General features: G+C 41.7%; 1 protein-coding gene across 2 annotated transcripts in view; it reads right to left on the minus strand.

Annotated features, from left to right (window-relative positions):
- LOC140719749 (synaptotagmin-like protein 1) overlaps positions 1 to 21,348 on the minus strand; it is a 51,101-nt gene that overhangs the window by 21,367 nt on the left and 8,386 nt on the right. The window contains exons 5-8 of one of the 2 annotated variants that reach the window (XM_073034594.1): positions 13,689 to 13,725; positions 12,277 to 12,341; positions 11,002 to 11,175; positions 3,235 to 3,401 (exon numbers count right to left, since the gene is read on the minus strand). In XM_073034594.1, coding sequence (XP_072890695.1) covers positions 3,235 to 3,401; positions 11,002 to 11,175; positions 12,277 to 12,341; positions 13,689 to 13,725 — 443 coding nt within the window. Of the gene's footprint in view, positions 1 to 3,234; positions 3,402 to 11,001; positions 11,182 to 12,276; positions 12,342 to 13,688; positions 13,726 to 21,348 lie in introns of both variants that reach the window. The other variant, XM_073034593.1, reaches the window with a different exon arrangement.

A 21,348-nucleotide genomic window follows, 5' to 3' on the forward strand; every position in this document is an offset into this window, starting at 1 on the left:
GGCTCATCTCCTAACATGAACTTTCTCCTCAGGTAATATTCTGTTTAGTAGGCCAGATGCCCTGAACTACCAATCTGCCAGTGCTTCTCTGCTACATTCTGAGTTTTGAGGAAGGTGAGCGTTTCTTGAAACTTTCTGTACATGAAACATTTATTTATATAGATGGACCATCAGTCAATGAAAGCAAGCATGCAGGTACAGCAAGCAGTGAAGAAAGCTAATGGCATGCTGGCTTTTATAACAAGAGGAATTGAGTATAGGAGTAAAGAGGTCCTTCTGCAGCTGTACAGGGCCCTGGTGAGACCCCACCTGGAGTATTGTGTGCAGTTTTGGTCTCCAAATTTGAGGAAGGACATTCTTGCTATTGAGGGAGTGCAGCGTAGGTTCACAAGGTTAATTCCCAGAATGGCGGGACTGTCATATGTTGAAAGATTGGAGCGACTGGGCTTGTATACACTGGAATTTAGAAGGATGAGAGGGGATCTGATTGAAACATATAAGATTATTAAGGGATTGGACACACTGGAGGCAGGAAGCATGTTCCCGCTGATGGGTGAGTCCAGAACTAGAGGCCACAGTTTAAGAATAAGGGGTAGGCCATTTAGAACAGAGATGCGGAAAAACTTTTTCACCTAGAGAGTGGTGGATATGTGGAATGCTCTGCCCCAGAAGGCAGTGGAGGCCAAGTCTCTGGATGCATTCAAGAGAGAGTTAGATAGAGCTCTTATAGATAGTGGGGTCAAGGGATATGGGGAGAGGGCAGGAACGGGGTACTGATTGTGTATGATCAGCAATGATCACAGAGAATAGCAGTGCTGGCTAGAAGGGCCGAATCGCCTACTCCTGCACCTACTGTCTATTGTCTATTGACCACAGCGATGTCAGCTGTTGCTCATGCTCCCCTATCTTATGACACTTCCTGCAGTTGTTTGTCAAGGATATGGAATGTATTGTGCACTTCCCACTTGAATGCAAGCTACTCTGTTATGCCTTTATTAATTAAATTAAATTATTCAGAAGTAAATATTGTTTAAAAGAAAACAAGGTCGCTCAATGTTCCTTTTCTTGGGGTGGTCTCAAGCTACTTGCTGTCCTGTGATGTCATACCTTATTTATTTTAACTGTTTTAAAAAATCTTCACTCTTTCCTCTCACATCTCCCTTTTTGGACACTCTACTTAATCCAAAAACAAATGATTTAGCCTCTCGCTATACTGACTTCCCTGTTCACCAAAATCCTGAGTTTAATGCTCTCTCGAAACAGAACTGACTCGGAGCATTCTTCTTCTTTTGAGGTTGTATGGCAGTCGACAAGCAGCGTTAAGGCACATTACCAGCACCTACTGAACTGGAGCGAGGGTCAGGATATTTAAGCCCTACACTTCTATATTTGTAGCAAATTCTATTTAAAAATCACCTGCATTCTGAAGGAACTGCACTATATATTTAAATCAATAATCCTGTGATGCTTTCTGAAAATTACTGTTAATGTTAAATTGTATTCTATTCTGTGATAACTTTAAAATCAACCATTCCCTCTCTTGATTATATCTCGGACACCTCACCAATGCATGCTCAAACGTCTCTTGCTGATTACATTTCTCACACCTCCCATTATTGAGTTTATTCATCAAAAACTATGTACTATTTAACCCTGTGTGCCCAAAGCTCAGTCTTAATATTATCACCTCCTCCCTCCTGTTCCCTCCTGCATTCTCAACCATCCCACTACTTTCAGGATATTATAAAGATGTCTTCCTGCTCTCTCTTCATCCCATTGTTTGCTCCACATTCTCTTGAATTCACTTCTAATAATGTTTTTCATTTCTCCTTTCCTGTAATTTATTTGAATGCCCACTTCTGCTCGTCGAGTTGCCTCTGACTCACAGCATTTGCACAAGCCTCCTTCATTTGTACTAACAAAAATTCTGAGGACCTGAGGTCGCCCCTCCTGACAATAATTACTCAGTAACAAGTTTTAGAAAGCTGGATAACTAACTTAGAACTGGCTTCGCAGCTCTAATGTTTTTTCTGTCATTCATGCTTTCGGGGCTTTCTTCCGTTTTTTTGGATGTCTGTGAAGAGTAAGAATTTCAGGTTGTATGCTGTATACATTCCCTGATAGTCGTGGATGTGAAGAGTAAGAATTTCAGGTTGTATACTGCCTACATTCTCTGATATTAAATGGAACAATTGAACCATTCAGTTTGTTTACACTAACACAGAGATACAAGGCTAAATTCAAAATTAAGTTGAATAATAAATGCTAACTGCAAAACTTAATTAAATCATAAAAAACTATCAACCCTAAAGGGCTTCATCGACCAATATCTGTTCATGTGTATACACATGTTAAAGTTTTAACAGCACACAATTCCATTGATTTGGACTTCCTAGGAAGGAATTCCCAGTGTAGAGGTATGGTCAGCAATGCTAGAGCAATTAAATTGAGAATGCCAGACATGGGGAAGAGCAGGGGTGGATGATTGCAGGGCTGTATGCACCATAGTGATAGAGAAACAAAAAGGCAAGGAGGAAGAGGAACCTATTTTAAAATATTTGATGTAATAATTAATCAGATGCTAGCTTCAACCAACAAGTACAAGGGGAGAGTTGGGCAATGTTATAGAGATTAGAATAAACTTCCTACAAACTTAGTTTGCAGCCAACTGTGACAAAAATGTTTGTAAACTGTTTCAGCATTACACAATTACAATGGGGAGAGACGGAGCTGATTGCTGATATTCAGAGTTTCTGGCACAATTGAACACAGCCAATGAAGAGTCAATCTTCTGATTTTAATTAGAGTAATTGCTCACTCCTTCACAATTGAACGTTGAATAGTTTGGAAACAATAGCAAGACCAAGACTGATGACATTAAGATAAGTGGGATTTTATCAATGGCTGAAAAGAAACCAATGCTGGTTTAGTAGATAATATTGCAGCTGAGAAATAGGAAGGGAATAGGGGGATGCCAAAGATAACAACGTGGCAACTAAAACAAACGTTTGAAGAAGACTAGATGAGCATGATGAATTTAATAAAAATTAAAACAAATTATTACATGACTTCAGGGTGGAAAACATACCCATCTTTACACATGAGCACCATGGAACCAAATCAATCAATGTATCTAACATAACGTGCCAATTCAGAGCGCTAACAATTGAATTTTTGACTACTGCATGTTAATAAAGATATCAAAAGGACACTTCACTTAAGATGAATACTCACGGGTTGGAACTGCTTTTCTTGGCTCCAGCCAGATCATTGCATTGCAGCACGTGGATACAAAACTCACTTTTGCCCTCATTGTAATGGAGTGAGAAGGTGATATTGCCTCTCACATCCACATTCCCAACATCAGCGTTGCTGTATAGGCTCATCATACTGCCACTAAGCTGCAGGACAGAGCACACAGTACCAATTAGTGACGCTTGCCATTGTGTCAGTGCCAGAAAGATCGGTGTCGTCTACCTGGTCATCAGGAGTGTGGCAATACACACTCCAGTTTCCCACACACTTAAGCGCTCTCAGATTAGAGTCAAGACAAAGCAGCCTGCTTGATTGGCACCCTGTGTGCCACCCCCAAACATGGACTGTCTATCCCACTCCCATCAGGGAGGAGGCTTTGTAGCATCCACACCCGGACCACCAGACTCCAAAGCAGTTACCTGCCCCAGGTAGTGAGACTGATCAACACCTCCACCCACTAACCCACCCCACCACCATTACTTTATCACTTCCTGTCAGTCACCTTATGTACAGACTAGCGTCACTTTATGGACATACAATTCAAGTTTGTTATTCAACCATACATGAATATTCATGAATACAGCCAAATGAAACAGTGTTACTCTGGGGTCAAGGTGCAAAACACAGTCCCAATAGTCACACACAGCACAAAGCACAAATGGTATCACAATCATGTAATTAGTAATAGAGTCCAAACCTCGCACCATCGAACACTAGGGGGCAGCACTGACCCCAGCCTAGAAGCCACACCACACTGCCCCCGGTGGAGGCTTATATAAGCCATCTTATGTATTTTTATTTATTGTGTTTATTATTATTATTATTGTTTTCTTCGCCTTTTATGCTGTTTGTGATGCATCAGATCTGGAGTTACAATTATTTCATTCTCCTTTACACTTGTGTACTGGAAATGACGTGAAACAATCTTGATTCTTGAATGTGTGTGTCAGCACAATTACTGTGTGATCTGGCAAGTTTTAAGAACATTGTTGATTTCAAGTTATGTAATTATATCTCAGGTTTGCATACTAATGTCATTCAAAAAAGTGCTGAGTGATTCATCCATACCAGGGGTTTCTAACCTGAGGTCTACAGACCCCTCGGTCAATGGTAGGTGTCCATTAAAAGTTTGGGAACCCCTGATCTATTGCTTTATTTATTTGTTCATTTATTTTTAAGAGAATTAGTGAATAAATAATTCTGAGTGTTGCAGGTAAGATTGGCACTCATTATCTCTCCCTCATTGCCTTGAGGAAGGAGTTCCATGATTTAGACCTATAAGCAATGAAGGGACTGTTATACATTTTCAAGACAGGACGATCAGTATTGATGGGTGCTTGGAGGTTAGAATGGGTGTGGTGGGCTGAAAAGGCAGTTTCACTTCCATGGGAGTCTATGACTCAATATGCAAGTGGTTATATCCCCGTGACCATGTGGGTTTCCTCTGGGTTCTCTGGCTTCCTCCCACAGTTCAGAGATGTCCCAGTTGGTAGCTTAATTGGTCGTTGTAAATTGTCCTGTGATTAGGCTGGGGTAAAATCGGGGGATTGCTGCGTGGCTCAGCTCGAAGGGCTGGGAGGGTCTAATCCGCGCGGTATCTCAACAAATAACCAAATTTCCATGCGGCTGAAGCCATTGTCTCTGTTGGTAGAAGTTGTGACTTTGGGCCGTGCTGGGGAGTAACATGGAAAGTAATTGAAGGGGATTTTCTCGATGGCGCACATTGCAGACGCTGTGTGGTGACTGTGCAGAGAATTAGTGTCCCATCAAGCAGGTTGCTTTGTCCTGAATCTGGTCTGAGTGGGCCTGAATGTGTGGACACTGCACTGGTCCTGACAGGTGGAATGTGTACCAGCACATTCCTGGTTAGTGTCGTGTACGTGGTGGGAAGGCTTTAGATGACACTCATGAATGGTACCCAGTTCCTAACCTGGTCTTGCAGCCACACTTGAATTGAATTATAGTCAGTGGCAACCCCTGGATGTTGACAATCGGGACTCATGATGGCATTGAATGCCAAGGTTAGGAGGTTGGACCAAAGGACTGTTACAAAGATTCCAAATACATTTATTCTCAAAGCAGGGCAAAAAACCCCACTCAAAATAAAGAACACAATAATGATAAAAAAAACAAAATAAATTCAAGAACTTAAGATTTCTTATATACTCTGAGGTTCCTCCTCCAACAGGCAGCCATGAAAACAAAGAAGGCATGATGGAACTCGTTCAAGAAGACATCAAACAGCCAACGGGTGAAAAAAAGAGCAAATAGCACAACTGGCAAACAGTGAGCAAATTAGATTAGATTAGATTAGATTCAACTTTATTGTCATTGTGCCGAGTACAGATACAAAGCCAAATGAAATGCAATTCACATCTAACCATCAATGCAAAGAATAGTGTTATTTACAAAATAACTGTGAATAAAAAGTAAGTGCTACCACACACAAATATAAAAGTACTGAGACAGTACAATATGGGTGCAATACTGCTTAGCGCTGTGATGTGAGGTTCAGCAGGGTCACAGCCTCAGGGAAGAAGCTCTTCCTGTGCCTGCTGGTGTGGGAGCAGAGGCTCCTGTAGCGCCTACCGGATGTGAGGAGAGTAAAAAGTCTCCTGGTTAGGGTGAAATGCATCCTTGATGATGCTTTTTGCCCAGCCCAGGCTGCGTTTATGGTAGAAAGGCTAACTTTGAGGAGATGCGCAGGGATTTAGAGAGAGTGGATTGGGTCAAGTTGTTTTATGGGAAGGATGTAATAGAGAAATGGAGGTCATTTAAGGGTGAACTTATGAGGGTACAGAATCTTTTTGTTCCTGTTCGGTTAAAAGGAAAGGTTAAAGGTTTGAAAGCGCCATGGTTTTCAAGGGATATTAGAAACTTGGTTCAAAAAAAGAGGGATGTCTACAATAGATATAGGCAGCATGGAGTAAAGGAATTGCTCGAGGAATATAAAGAATGTAAAAGGAAACTTAAGAAAGAGATTAGAAAAGCTAAAAGAAGTTACGAGTTAGGTTTGGCAAATAAGGTGGAAGTAAATCCGAAAAGGCTTCTACAGTTATATTAAAAGCAAGAGGATAGTGAGGGATAAAATTGGTCCCTTAGAGAATCAGGGTGGTCAGCTATGTGTGGAGCCGAGGGAGATGGGAGAGATTTTGAACGATTTCTTCTCTTCGGTATTCACTAAGGAGAAGGATATTGAATGGTGTAAGGTGTGGGAAACAAGTAAGGAAGTTATGGAACCTATGACAATTAAAGAGGTGGAAGTACTGGCGCTTTTAAGAAATTTAAAAGTGGATAAATCTCCGGGTCCTGACCAGATATTCCCCAGGACCTTGAGGGAAGTTTGTGTAGAGATAGCAGGAACTCTGACGGAGATCTTTCAGATGTCATTAGAAACGGGGATTGTGCCGGAGGATTGGCGTATTGCTCATGTGGTTCCATTGTTTAAAAAGGGTTCTAGAAGTAAGCCTGGCAATTATAGACCTGTCAGTTTGACACCAGTGGTGGGTAAATTAATGGAAAGTATTCTTAGAGATAGTATTTATAATTATCTGGCTGGACAGGATCTGATTAGGAGTAGCCAGCATGGATTTGTGCGTGGAAGGTCATGTTTGACAAACCTTATTGAATTTTTTGAAGTAGTTACGAGGAATGTTGACGAGGGTAAGGCAGTGGATGTAGTCTATATGGACTTCAGCAAGGCCTTTGGCAAAGTTCCACATGGAAGGTTAGTTAAGAAGGTTCAGTCGTTAGGTATTAATGCTGGAGTAATAAAATGGATTCAACAGTGGCTAGATGGGAGATGCCAGAGAGTAGTGGTGGATAATTGTTTATCGGGATGGAGGCCGGTGACTAGCGGGGTGCCTCAGGGATCTGTTTTGGGCCCAATGTTGTTTGTAATATACATAAATGATCTGGATGATGGGGTGGTAAATTGGATTAGTAAGTATGCTGATGATACTAAGGTAGGAGGTGTTGGGGATAATGAGGTGGGTTTTCAAAGCTTGCAGGGAGATTTATGCTGGTTAGAAGAATGGGCTGAACGTTGGCAGATGGAGTTTAATGCTGAGAAGTGTGAGGTTCTACATTTTGGCAGGAATAATCCAAATAGAACATACAGGGTAAATGGTAGGGCATTGAGGAATGCAGTGGAACAGAGAGATCTAGGAATAACAGTGCATAGTTCCCTGAAGGTGGAGTCTCATGTATATAGGGTGGTGAAGAAGGCTTTTGGAACGCTGGCCTTTATAAATCAGAGCATTGAGTACAGAAGTTGGGATGTAATGTTAAAATTGTACAAGGCATTGGTAAGGCCAAATTTGGAATATTGTGTACAGTTCTGGTCACCGAATTATAGGAAAGATATCAATAAATTAGAGAGAGTGCAGAGATGATTTACTAGGATGTTACCTGGGTTTCAGCACTTAAGTTACAGAGAAAGGTTGAACAAGTTAGGTCTCTATTCATTGGAGCGTAGAAGGTTGAGGGGGGATTTGATCGAGGTATTTAAAATGTTGAGAGGGATAGATAGAGTTGACGTGAATAGGCTGTTTCCATTGAGAGTAGGGGAGATTCAAACGAGAGGACATGATTTGAGAGTTAGGGGGCAAAAGTTTAAGGGAAACACGAGGGGGTATTTCTTTACTCAGAGAGTGATAGCTGTGTGGAATGAGCTTCCTGTAGAAGTAGTAGAGGCCAGTTCAGTTGTGTCATTTAAGGTAAAATTGGATAGGTATATGGACAGGAAAGGAGTGGAGGGTTATGGGCTGAGTGCGGGTAGGTGGGACTAGGTGAGATTAGGAGTTCGGCACAGACTAGGAGGGCCGGAATGGCCTGTTTCCGTGCTGTGATTGTTATATGGTTATATGGTTATAGATGTTTTCAATGGTGGGCAATTGGGAAATAACAGATAGAATATCAAACTAGGAGAGCATCAATGATCAAATAAAAGAGTGCCAATGAATGTTTCTGAAATGGATTAACTGTTACAAAATTCATTATTGTTTGGGGTTGAAGATAATAGGTGCCACTGATCACAATTGGAAGTGAAGGAAATACGATTGGTTTGGACCAAGTCTAGGTGAGGAGAATCAGGGACAACTGGTCTTGCAGGGGTTTGCCTGGAATTTGGAGATTTGAGGAATGGGGAGTGGAAGTGGTCATGGGTCATCAGGAGGTCATGGGACTGGGGTTCAGCCATTGTGGGTAGAGGACCAGGGCAAGCTACTCAGACAAACTGAGAATGATAGAAAACCTATCTAGGCATAAAAGATTATTTATGAAGGGAAGTAGTGGCATATGTGGCTCTCAATGGCTCAGTAATAGCTCAGTATCCATCTGCTAGACTCCTTTAAAGCTGTTTCCTTTAAATTTACATCATCATTCATTCACTCTGCTTGAAGTGAGGATGAGAAAACGGAGGTTGTTCCAGAGATTCACACAGCATTAGCAAAGGAGGCCAAGACACCAAGCAATGACGTAATCTCTTCCACCATTTTCAAGCTTTCACATGCAACATACACAAAATACTGGAGGAGCTCAGCAGGTCGGGCTGCATTTATGGAAATAAATAAACAGTTGAGGTTTCGGGCCAAGACCTTTCTTCAGGACCAGAAAGGAATGGGGAAGACGCCAGAATAAAAAGGTGGGGAGAGAGCAAAGGAAGATAGTTAGAAGGTGATAGGTGAAGTCATGTGGGTAGGAAAGGTAAAGGGCTGGAGAGGAAGGAATCTGCTCTTTCGAGCCTGATGTTAATATTATGTTCCAAGTGACATCTGCACAAAGCTTCAGAATGAATCCAGTTTCACCTGATTGAGAGGGATTGGAATACACACTGTGACCAGATGGACTTCATTTCAAGAACAGCTGCACTGATAAATCTTAGCCTTCAGACTCATGACTAATTATTGATCCAACTTAGGAGTTTGCAAAGGTTTTGTATGTCACCAAAAACACTCAGAAATGTTTACAGATGTACTGGGGAGGGCATTCTAACTGACTGCATTACTGACTGGTATGGAGAGAAGGGATGACTACTGCACAGGATCAAAGTAAGCTTCGGAGCATTGTAAACTCCGTCAGCTCCATCATGAGCACGAGCCTCCGTAGCATCCAGGACATCTTCAAAGAGTGATGCCTCAAAAAAGCAGCGTCCATCATTAAGGACCCCCATTAGCCTGGACATACCCTCTTCTCACTGCTACCATCAGGGAGGAGGTGCAGGAGCCTGAAGGCACACACTCAATGATTCTGAAACAACAACTTCCCCGCTGCTATCCGATTTCTGAATGGGCATTGAACCCATGAACATGACTTAACTATTTTTTATAATTTCTATTTTTGGACTACTTATTTTAATATATATATATATATTTACAGTAATTTACAATTTTTTCTCTATTATTATGTATTGCATTGTACTGCTGCCACAAAGTTAATAATTTTCATGACATATGCTGTTGATATTAATCTTGATTCTGATTCTGAACTGATTCCTTTCATGAGGCTGTTAGACTAAACATTCATCATTGCTGAGAAAGTATCTCATTAGTACATCTCTGGGGGATTTAGGAATGGATAATGAATGCTTGCCTTGCCAACAATACCTATGTACTATAAATAAATACAAACATTTATAAATCTCATGTGCCAGGTATGGAAACGCAAAACACGCCATTGTACCTCAGAAAAATGTTTAAATAATCATATGGAATGAAGCTAAAAGGTGAAGAGAAGCAGCAAAAATGTGCAATTTTCTTCTCAAATCTTTGGATATTGACAATCCTGTCTGACATGCAATATTTTAGTGCATTACAGATCCTCATACACTCCTGAGTCAATGAAACCCAGGGCATCTGCAGGAGCCATGCACCTGTTCTCTATCTGCCTTGTATTCTGTGTTACTAGTTTATTATGTGCATTATGGTATCTAATCACATGAGTGGGTGTGGTAAAAGCAAAGGGGATAAATGATGTATTTGTGCTTTGTTCTGTGTGCAGTTTGCAGCTGGGGACCGACGGACATCGTACCTTTTGTTGACTGCTCAATTACGCTTAACTTACACTTGGCTTAAGCTTCATTGCGAATAAAGGATCGAGTACATAGCTTCGACTTTTGGAACAATCGTTATTGGAGCTGAGGGCGAGTCACGCAAGTATGACAAATCTGTGGGGGTCACCAGCAGCAGCAAGTTGGTTTTGTTAGAATGGGCCATGACAGCATCTATTTGCAGATAAAGCAACGCACACAAAAGGTTGGAGGAGCTCAGCAGGCCAGGCAGCATCTATGGAACAGAGGAAACAGTCGACGTTTCGGGCCGAAAGCCTTCATCAGGACTGGGAAGGAATGGGGAAGGAGTCAGACTAAAAAGGTGGGGAGAGGGGAGGAAGAAGTACAAGGCAGCAGTGAGAAGGGAAACTGGGAGAGGGGGAGGGGGTGAAATATAGAGGGGAAGTTGATTGGTGAAAGAGATACAGGGCTGGAGAAGGGGCAATCTGATAGGAGAGCACAGAACACCATGGAAGAAGGGGAAGGGGGAGGTGATGGGCAGGTAAGGAGGTAAGGTGAGAGAGGGAAACAGGAATGGGGAAAGAAGTAGTCTATTAAATCAAAGTACACACACAATCGACCTGAAATCCAGGATACTCCACCATCGACTGAGTCCCATGACTCCCAAGGAATGCAAAAGTGAAAGTGCCCACATTTTAAAGCACAAGTAATAGAACTCATTATTTCCCAATACTCACAGCATTTGATGATAAACTGGACATTGAGCTGCCAATATCCATTGCAGGGGCCAAATTAGATACGGAGCTGTTAATATCCACATCTTCTGCTTGCAAGTTGGCCTCTTTATTGTTCTGGGAACTAACATTATCAGCACCATCATCACCACCAACGTCATCAACTGGATCATCACTCTGCAACTGGCAAGGAAATAAGAAATCAGGGCAAGAAGCTGATCAGCAACCTGCATTAAGATGTCAGTGTGGTGTCCCATTAAAACTAGTATCTGGCTTCAAATACAATCCAAACAACAATTGCAATCTACAGCACTCAGTTATTAATATTGTTTTCGTGCTTCATTTAATACCTCCTTGTCTCTCCTCCACCCATTACTACCACTCTCACTTTCTTTCTTGACTCCTCTTCGTGCTGTCTCCTGTTTCTTCAGCTTCTCTTCCACTGTTTTCCACTGCTCTCCTATCTTCCTCTTCTCCTTGTCACCCTCTCTCCTCTTCTTCTTACCCTTTTTTAATCTTCCCTTACTTTCTAACTTCTCGACATTCTTTGTTCCCTTATCTTTGTCACCTCCTTCCAGTTCACTTTCTCACCCCTTTCTCATCGCCCTTCATCGTTTTCACTCCCTACCCTCACATTCTTTCCTCTCTTTCTCTCCACATCCTTCTTTCCATCCCCAGTATTCAAAGTTCAAAGTAAATTTATTATCAAAGTACATATACTGTATGTCACCTCAGACAGCCTTGAGATTTGCTTTCTGTCTCTATCCTGCTGTAAAGTGTCCTTAGCTGGTTCATTTTCCTCCAACCTAATATTCAGCATCTAGAAACGCTACTAGTTCAGTGCTTGTTCAAAGTTCAAAGTTTAACATAAGATTTATTATCAGAGAACATACATGTCACCACATACAACCCTGAGATTCTTTTCCCTCCAACCTAATATTCAGCATCTAAAAACGCTACTAGCTCAGCGCTTGTTCAAAGTTCAACATAAAATTTATTATCAGGGTACACACATGTCACCACATACAACCCTGAGAGTCATTTTCCTGTGGACATATTCAGCAGGTCCAGAGAATAGTAACTGCAAACAGGATCAATGAAAGAGCAAAAGCATAGATGACGACAAACTGTGCAAATGCAAATATTAATAGCAATAAATAACGAGACCATAAAATAACAAGATGAAGAGCCCTTAAAGTGAGATCATTGGTTGTGGAAACATGTCAGTAGATGAGGGTAGTTATCCCTGTGTGTGAGGAACTGTGCTGAGCTCTGTACCTCCACTGCAATAACTGGCACCAAATTCTTGTTCTCAGTTTCCAATGAGTCATTGTCCACAGCAACTAGAGCATAAACAAATTTTACAAATCAGTCAACATGACCATCGGGGGGGGGGGGGGGGGGTGGTACACAAAGTAAAGACAACAGTGCATTGTCATGGAATTGCAGAATGGGTGAGCGAACGTGTCTAAAAACCATCGCTTGGAAGTAAATTTCCCTTATGACACTCTTTTCAAAATTATGCAATTTAAAATTAACTTTATTGTTGCAGCTGAAATATGGTAATAACCATTTTATAGAAACATAGAAACAAGCGCAATACATTTCCAAGTTGTTTAGTGGCAGGGTGGAGATATGTCTTTACCAAAGGAGGTGTAAGGTGCTCCTTCCCTCTGCTAGCCTTCAGGTCACTATTGGATAAGATGCAGTACCTGCTTAGCAGTTACCACCACCCCGCCCGCCCCCCCCCAGATCAGGGTCACATGAAGCTTTGGGAGCAGGTGGTGGATGGTCCTATGAGCAGCTGATGCCGATGACATGTCCTGGTTATGGGACCACTGACACCAGGCAGAAAATCTCCAAAAGGGTATTGATAGTGGCTGGGGTCACCCATCTTGTAAAGACACTGCCCAGAAGAAGGCAATGGCAAACTACTTCTGCAGAAAAATTTGCCAAGGACAATCGTGGTCAAGACCAAGACCATGATTGCCTGCATCATATGACATGGCACATGATGATCATGATGATGATTACGATGATAATGATTAGTGCAGTCCTGGAAGCTCACCCAGGCTCTTCTTGGTACAAGACACCCCTGTATCCAAATATAATTTCTATTTCAGTCAGTGAGAGGACCTGGGCTACTTCTCCATGGGAATGACCATCACACTGCAGCACTGGATTGGGATCCTATTGGATAGGTTCCTCTCCTAATCTTTCCTTCGCCCATCACAATCCCCTCGCTGCCCTCTCAAACACCGGTTCTCCAGATTTGGGAGTTCAGCTCAGAGATAACAAAACTGATTGGTTAAACAAAACTATGACAGAAACAGCGAAGAAGAACCCTTTTACATTAGTACACAACGGTATGCCTGAGTCTCCACCTGGGACTTGCATGACCGACATCACTGAAAACTGAGCCACTGACACGATGAAGGAAGCCCTGAACACCGCCAGAGACAGTGGGCCATCATTGCTGCCCTAAACGCCAGCGGCGTAATGGGCAGTAGGCTCCCATCTGAACACAGTTTCAGAAACCCCTCAGGAAAATGAATGTTTGCAATGGAATATTTATTTATGTAGAAACAACACATTAACCCTAAAATCAACAAAGTCAACTTTCATGTCCAAATGCCAGCCAGGATCCAACTCCGTCCTTGAGCTTTGATCAGTCTTTACCCCATATTTACCTTTTGTCTCAGAGTCCTCGTTACCATCTTGATTGATCTGAAAGGTCAAATAAAAATATTAGACTGGAAAAGAGCAAAACAGCCATTTGGGGGAACTTTAATAAGCTTTGGTTAAAGTTGTAAAATTAATTCACTTTAGAGATGTCGACCAAAATTTATTTTCTTCCAATTTGTAAGTGGTAAAGTAGCAATAGAACAAAGGGTCGTAACACAGTATATTCCAAAGGGTGGTACTCCTTATATGACTATCAGTAGAAAGAATTGCAGGTTCTGACAGTGAAACATGATGTGATTTAATGAGATGATCTTGTGCAATTACCTGCACAGTTATAACCTCAGGGTCTATCTCTTTGAGGGATACACACATCATAAGAGTACCATTGCAACTTGTATTAAGCAGGTAGGTGTCTGACAAAGAAGAAGAAAAGGGAGTGAGCACCAAGGCTCATAGACAGAAACCTGGTGCTAGTAGAGATAGAGTGGGGATTGGAGTAGAGATGAGGAAGATTGTAACATTGCCACAGCGAGTTGCTGGTCTCCGCTCTCCTTGTTGCAGGAGCGACGTCTCTCTCACTCTCTCTCTCTTTCTCGCTGGGAGAGAGAGAGCCCTGTCTGAGGTACCGAAGTGCTGGTTTGGGATCTACAGTTTGATAGACTCTGGATCAAAGACCCTTTGGGGCTTCTGATGTTGCTTGCCATGTGGGAGGGGTTGTGGGGGTGGGGGGGGAGGAGGGGGAAGGTAGATGCTTTTGCTGCTGCTTGTGCAGGGGGGGCTTTGATGTTTCTATCATTCTATGGGGTTTCTTTATTTCGTGGATGTTTGAGACAAGGACACGTTTCAGTTGTATTCTGTATACATACTCCAATATTAAATGTACCTTTGAACCTTTGAGGTCACCCACAGGCTGTTTGTGCCCAAGGGAACATGGAGGCTGTTCTACACACTGCCAGGATTTGCTCATCTCTCTCCAGGATCAAAACTTCTTTATTTGCGTACAGTACTTTAGTTGTAGTTAGGGATAGATCATATTGCCTGACGGTCCTCATGCCTGGTCTCTCTCACCATCTGTGCCAAAGTCTTTTACCCTTGTGTTTCGAGTTTAGCTGACCTCCCTATTCAACAGTGAACAGCACACCATGAGATGCAATATCAATCAACAGTAAGGGGAGAACAGGACAGATGTTGAGATAAAAGATCAGTTATGATCTTTGCCATCAGATGTTGAGATAAAAGATCAGTTATGATCTTTGCCATCAGATGTTGAGGTGAAATATTGGCTATGATCTTTGTCATGAGATGTTGAGATAAAAGATCGGTCATGATCGTATTTAATGGTACAGCAGGTTTCAGGAGCCAAATGGCTTACTCTTGTTCTGATTTCTTGTGTTTCTACATGGAATACCTAGAAATTAAAAATGGGAATGTTGGTTAATAGAAATCATAAACACGAGGAAGTCTGCAGATGCTGGAAATCTAAAGCAACAAAATGCTGGAGGAACTCAGCAGGTCAGACAGCATCTATGGAAATGAATAGATTGTCAACATTTTGGGCCGATACCCTTCTTCAGGACTGAGAGGGAAGGGGGAAGATGCCAGAATAAAAAGGTGGGGGAAGGGTTAGGCTAGCTGGAAGGTGATGGGTGCAGCCAGGTGGGTGGGAAAGCGCAAGGGCTGGAGAAGAAGGAATCTGATTGAAGAGGAGAGTGGACCATAGGAGAAAGGGAAGGAAGAGGGGACTCAGTAGAAGTGATAGGCAGGTGAGAAGTGAAAGGTCAGAGTGGGGAATAGAGGAAGGGGGGAATTGTTTACCAGCAGGAGATAAAAGAGAAGGTTAAAAGAGATGTGATCACATGTGGAACGTTGAATTTGGCGAATTTTGTAAGTCATCAGTTGGACACAATCGGAGTATAGGCTGTGACTCTAGGTTTGACCTTGGAGGCAGGAAATTGGACCTATGGATGTTAAATTCAGTATCAAAGAAGGGACCGTGAGAATAAGACCAGACCAGAGAATTGCATGGAATACTTAGCTCACCAACAAGACATTTGGCACAATTTGGCCATGCTGATGTTTGCATTTAATCTGAGTTGTCACATTTCAATTACTTCATCTCTAATTACCTCAGCTTTTCTGCATGTCCCTATTTCCTTCCCCTCTTGTTTTGTTTTAAAAGCTTTATTTACTTTGTATCTTTGGCAATGAATCAATGACTAAATATTGATATTCAGAGGATTTGGGAATCCTTGTACACAAAACAAAGTTAACACGCGGATTCCTGAAATGTTAACTTTTTTTCTTTTCACGGACACCACTGGCTGAATATTTGTTGTTTACGTGAAATTTCTAGCATCAGCAGCTTTTTTTTTTGATTTGCAAAGACTCTAATATCCCAATTACAAAACCCTTATGACTTCAATCATATTTTTTCTGCAGTGGTTCCTCCGCTTACATAACTTCCTGCCTCGTGATCCTCTGGTCTGCATTCTGGCTGTACTGTACACACCATAGTCTTTCTCAGCAAGTGTTACAAGCATTGGATATGTGATATGTATCAGACACAAGCTCCGCCTGCTGGACATTCTGTCTTTCCGACACTCCCTCTATGTGGTGAGCTGACAGTCAAACTCTCCTTCCTACAGCAATATTTTTAAAAAATCTGGTGCGTGATTGTGCTCTTAAATAAATAATCCATGAATTTCTTTTCTTTCCTCTCCTTCCTTATGGGTGTCTCCAGCTCAGATTCCATTTCAAAGGTTCTGGCACAAAATGTTTCAGGACAGACTTTTAGGTCGTCCATTCTCATTGGAGTAGGCTTGCTGCCTATGTGTCCCCACACACTGTCTGCACTTAATAAATTATTTAATTTTTTGCAGTTTACTTTTTGAAATAATTTGAGGTTTAGATTTAGGTTGGTGTAAATTGAAAGATAACTTAATCATTAATTCACAATTAATCATTTACAATTTTTTAATTATCGTTAGAATGTAATCATAAATTGCATTTTTCTTTTGTTAATATTAAATACTTACTAGGTCAATTTTAACACTAATCACTGGAGATTACAAAGGGGAAATTACCTGAAGATACTCAGCAGGTCAGGCAATATCTGTGGGCAGAAAAACATCGTTAAGAGTTCGGCTTGACGACCTTTCATCAGAACTGGGAAAGTGGGAAATTTTAAGTTGCCAAGAGGGAGAAGACTGCGAATTCCTGACACTCTACCTGCTGTCAGAAATGGGAGAGCAAAGGGAATTTGTGATATGGTGGAGAACAAAATTTCCACGTGATCGAAATGCTGTCTAAGAAATGGTGATAAATTTCTGTTAATCAGAACCGGTCTGACTGGAATCTAAATGGACAAAGTCAAATGAGTTTAGTAAAGAGAAAGAGAGAGCTGGAATTTGTGATATAGACAACAGATTGCTGGAAATCTGGTATAATAGTGAAAACTGGATATAATCAGGAGACTAAACTGCAATTGTGGAAAGAGAAAAAAAACAAATACTTCAGATGGATGGCCTTTTATCCCAACTGACCAGTTCTGACATGAGCAGGGAAGGCTAGATATCTGAAAGTGTTGCAATGAATATTCAGTCCCAAGGTCTGCAGAATGACTCGAAGAAGATGAGGTCTCTCCTTGAGCTTAACTGAGCTTCTTTGGAAGATAGGGAGGTTACAGTGGGAGAATTAAAATGACAGCTGAAAGCTCTGGATATCTCTTCTGTCCAGGCATTCTGCATCCTTGTGACTCAGTATTGAATATAACAATTTCAGATAACCAGCTTTTCTGTGCTTGACTCAGTACTGATCAGTTCTGCTATAAGGCCATCTATCTGTACGTCAAATCAGTTTTTCTTTCTACACAGACACTGAGATTATTGTCTTTTATTGCAATTTCCAGCAATTTGGTGTTGTGCATCTCTCAGTTTCATCAAGTTCCTCCCTCTCTTCCATTGACCTTTCTCCTTTTGCATTTCCAGACAGACCAGCCATGGAATAACAAGCGTTCACCATCTTCTCTTACATGACACCAAAAGCATTTCTGGACAACTTTGGTTTCCACTGCACAATAAACATTCCCTTTGGGCTCACCACCCCTCCCCCTCAAGGCAACTTGTTTCTTCATCTTCACAAATCTGGTGAAAGGTCTTCATTCAGGTTCTCTGCAGAGAAGTTGCCCGCCTTGCTGAACAGCTCCAGCATTTTCAGTGTTCACTTTAAATTTTCCAGTGACTGCTGTTTTCTTTCGCATTTGTATAATTATCCATATACGTATCGTAATTGTCTCTGGTTCTGCCGGTCTTTACATTACTTTTCCACTTTCTCTGAAGCGATAATTCACCATTGTCATGTTGCCTTCTAGCTAAATTGATGGGATGTCGCTGAAAATAAAAATGACATCAATGGTGTAGGAGGTTACATTTTGTGTGGAGGGTAGATTGGCTAGCTCAGTACGTCACAGGTAAAGCCCTCCCTACCGTTGAGCACGTCTACGTGAAATGCTGTCGTAAGAAAGCAGCATCCATCATCAGAGATCCTCACCACCCAGGTTATGCTCTTTTCTCACTGGACATTCAGGTAGAAGGTACAAGAGCCTCAGGACCCATGCCACCAGGTTCAGGAACAGTTACTACCCCTTGATCATCAGGCTCTTGAACAAAAGGGGATAACTACACTCACTTGCTCATCCATTGAGATGTTCCCAATAATCTCACTTTAAGGACTCTTTATCTCATTTTCTTGTTACTTATGGCTATTTATTTATATTTGCATTTGCACTGTTTGTTGTCTTCTGCCCTCAGGTTGACTTTTCATTGATCATGTTATAGATTTGCTGAGTATGCCCGCAGGAAAATGAATCTCAGGGTTGTACATGGTGACATGTATTTATTTATTCATTCATCCATTTGCTTGTTTATTTATTTATTGAGATACAGTGCGGAATGTGCCCTTATGGCCCTTTGCACCGCGCTTCCCAGCAACCCCCTATATTATCCAAGCCTAACCATGGGGCAATTTACAATGACCAATTAGCCTACTAACCGGCACATCTTTGGATTGTGGGAGGAAAACATGAGCACCCGGGGGAAACCCAAGCAGTTATGGGAAGAACTCCTTACAGGCAGCAGCAGGAATTGAACCCATTTCGCTAGTCCTGTAAAGCTTTGTGCTAATCACTATGCCACCCCAAATTATGTATGGTATTGGTTATTATTGATGGAATTGAATACAAAAGTAATAAGGCTATTTTTCAATATATAGGACATAGAACATAGAATAGTCCAGCACATTACAGGCTCTTTGGCCCATGATGTTGTGCCAACCCTCAAACCCTGCCTTCCATATGACCCCCCATCTTAAATTCCTCCATATACTAGACTCCTGTCTAGTAGTCTCTTAAACTTCACTAGTGTATCTGCCTCCACCACTGACTCAGACAGTGCATTCCACGCACCAACCACTCTCTGAGTGAAAAACCTTCCTCTAATATCCCCCTTGAACTTCCCTCCCCTTACCTTAAAGCCATGTCCTCTTGTACTGAGCAGTGGTGCCCTGGGGAAGAGGCGCTGGCTATTCCTCTTAATATCTTGTACACCTCTATCATGTCTCCTCTCATCCTCCTTCTCTCCAAAGAGTAAAACCCCAGCTCCCTTAATCTCTGATCATAATCCATACTCTCTAAACCAGGCAGCATCCTGGTAAATCTCCTCTGTACCCTTTCCAATGCTTCCACATCCTTCCTACAGTGAGCCGACCAGAACTGGACAGTGATAAAGGCCGTATCTGGAGGATTGTGTAAATAGTCATTCGCTTATGTAGGAATGAATTTTAAGTAGGTAATTCAGATGCTTACTAAGAAGAACGGTTGTTGGTAGACTATCAGATAGTGACCAGTAGGCGTACAAGAGTAAGACAGATCAGCTGGTTGAGTGGTGTCACAACAACAACCTTGCACTCAAGACCAAATAATTGATTGTGGATCTCCTCATTAAGGGATCAGCAGTGGAAAGGGAGAGTAGTTACAAGTTCCTGGGTACCAGGATCTCTGAGGATCTATCCTGGGCTCAACATATTGATGCAGTTACAAAGAAGGCACAACAGTGGCTGTATTTTACGAGGAGTTTGAGGAGATTTGGTACGTCACCAAAGACACAAGTTTCTACAGATGTATCATGGAGAGTATTCTAACTGGCTGCATCACTATCTGGTATGGAGGGAGAGCACTGCACAGGATCAGAAAAAGCTGTAGAAAGTTGTAAACTCTGCCAGCTCCATCATAGGCACTAGCCTCCCCTCTATCCAGGGCATCTTCAAATGGCAATGTCTCAAAAAAGTGGCATCCATCATTCAGGACCCCCATCACCCAGGACATGCCCTATTCTTATGGCTACCATCAGGGAGGAGGTACAGGAGCCTGAAGACTCAACGATTCAAGAACAGCTTCTTCCCCCCACCATCAGATTTCTGAATGGAAAATGAATCCATGAACACTACCTCAATACTTCTTTTACAGCTTATTTTATATATATATATATATATATATATAAATGAAATTTAGAGTTTTAAGAATTACATATTGCAAATTGCAATGTACTATGGCCGCGAAAAAAAACCAAATTTCACAGCATATGCCAGTGATATTAAAACTAATTCTGATTTAAGAATATTGGATTAATAAAGAAATGGTACAAATGTAAAGGGATGTAAAAAGGACACAGGATTATGAAGGCACAAATCTCTAAAGGCACTGAAAAGGCAGAGTTTTTGTTCTTAGAACAGATAGTCAGGTTGAGATTTGATGGACAAATTCAAATTGTAAAAGTAAATAAATCATCAACCCAAGGGTTAACAGGATTAGCAAAAGTAAATTAGTAAAAGGGGTCATGGGAATTTTACTGTTTTAATATTTAATTTTAGTTAAGTAGATATTTGAGAGCACGAATATTTTGCAAGAAAGGACACTGGAAGTGAATTCAGCAGCCTCTTACAACAGGGATATGATTTACATGCTGGCTATCTCTGGTACTGCTGCAGGTATTTTTATTTAGTTTAACACACACAAAATGCTGGAGGACCTCAGCAGGTCAGGCAGTATCTACGTAAATGAATAAACAGTTGGCGTTTCAGGCCGAGGCCATTCTTCAGAACTGAGAAGCAAGGGGGAAGACAGCAGAATAAAAAGATGGTGGAGGGGGGGAGAGAAATTTGTCAGTGTATCTGTATCAATGCTTGCATATGCCAATAAAATCGACTGGAGGACTAGAAATCTAAATGGGACATGTGAAGCCAAAGTTAAAGGAGAAAGGTAGGATTAATTTGTCATCTCTTTCAAAGTATCTACTATGCTCAATACTACAGCCCAGTTGAAAATCTGGCAGCAGGAGAAAGTGACAGAGATATGAAACGAAGAGTAAGGCTGGGCTAAGGCTGAACAGTTGAGGGTGGGCAAGAAAGAAGTGGAGGCAGCTGTGGAATTCAGAAGGTTATTTAGGAGAACATCGGATAAGTCTGAAGGTAATTCAGAAGTGCAAGGATGGCAGAATCTTGCACTTTTAATGCACAAGAAGACCCAATTTAGCCCGATCATGCCTTCATTGCCCCTCTTAAAACTATTGCCTACTTCAGACCTTTTAAATTCTCTTTCCAAGGTTCGTTTTA

This window comes from Hemitrygon akajei, chromosome 32 (assembly GCF_048418815.1).
Source record: "Hemitrygon akajei chromosome 32, sHemAka1.3, whole genome shotgun sequence".
NCBI classification, from domain to species: domain Eukaryota; kingdom Metazoa; phylum Chordata; class Chondrichthyes; order Myliobatiformes; family Dasyatidae; genus Hemitrygon; species Hemitrygon akajei.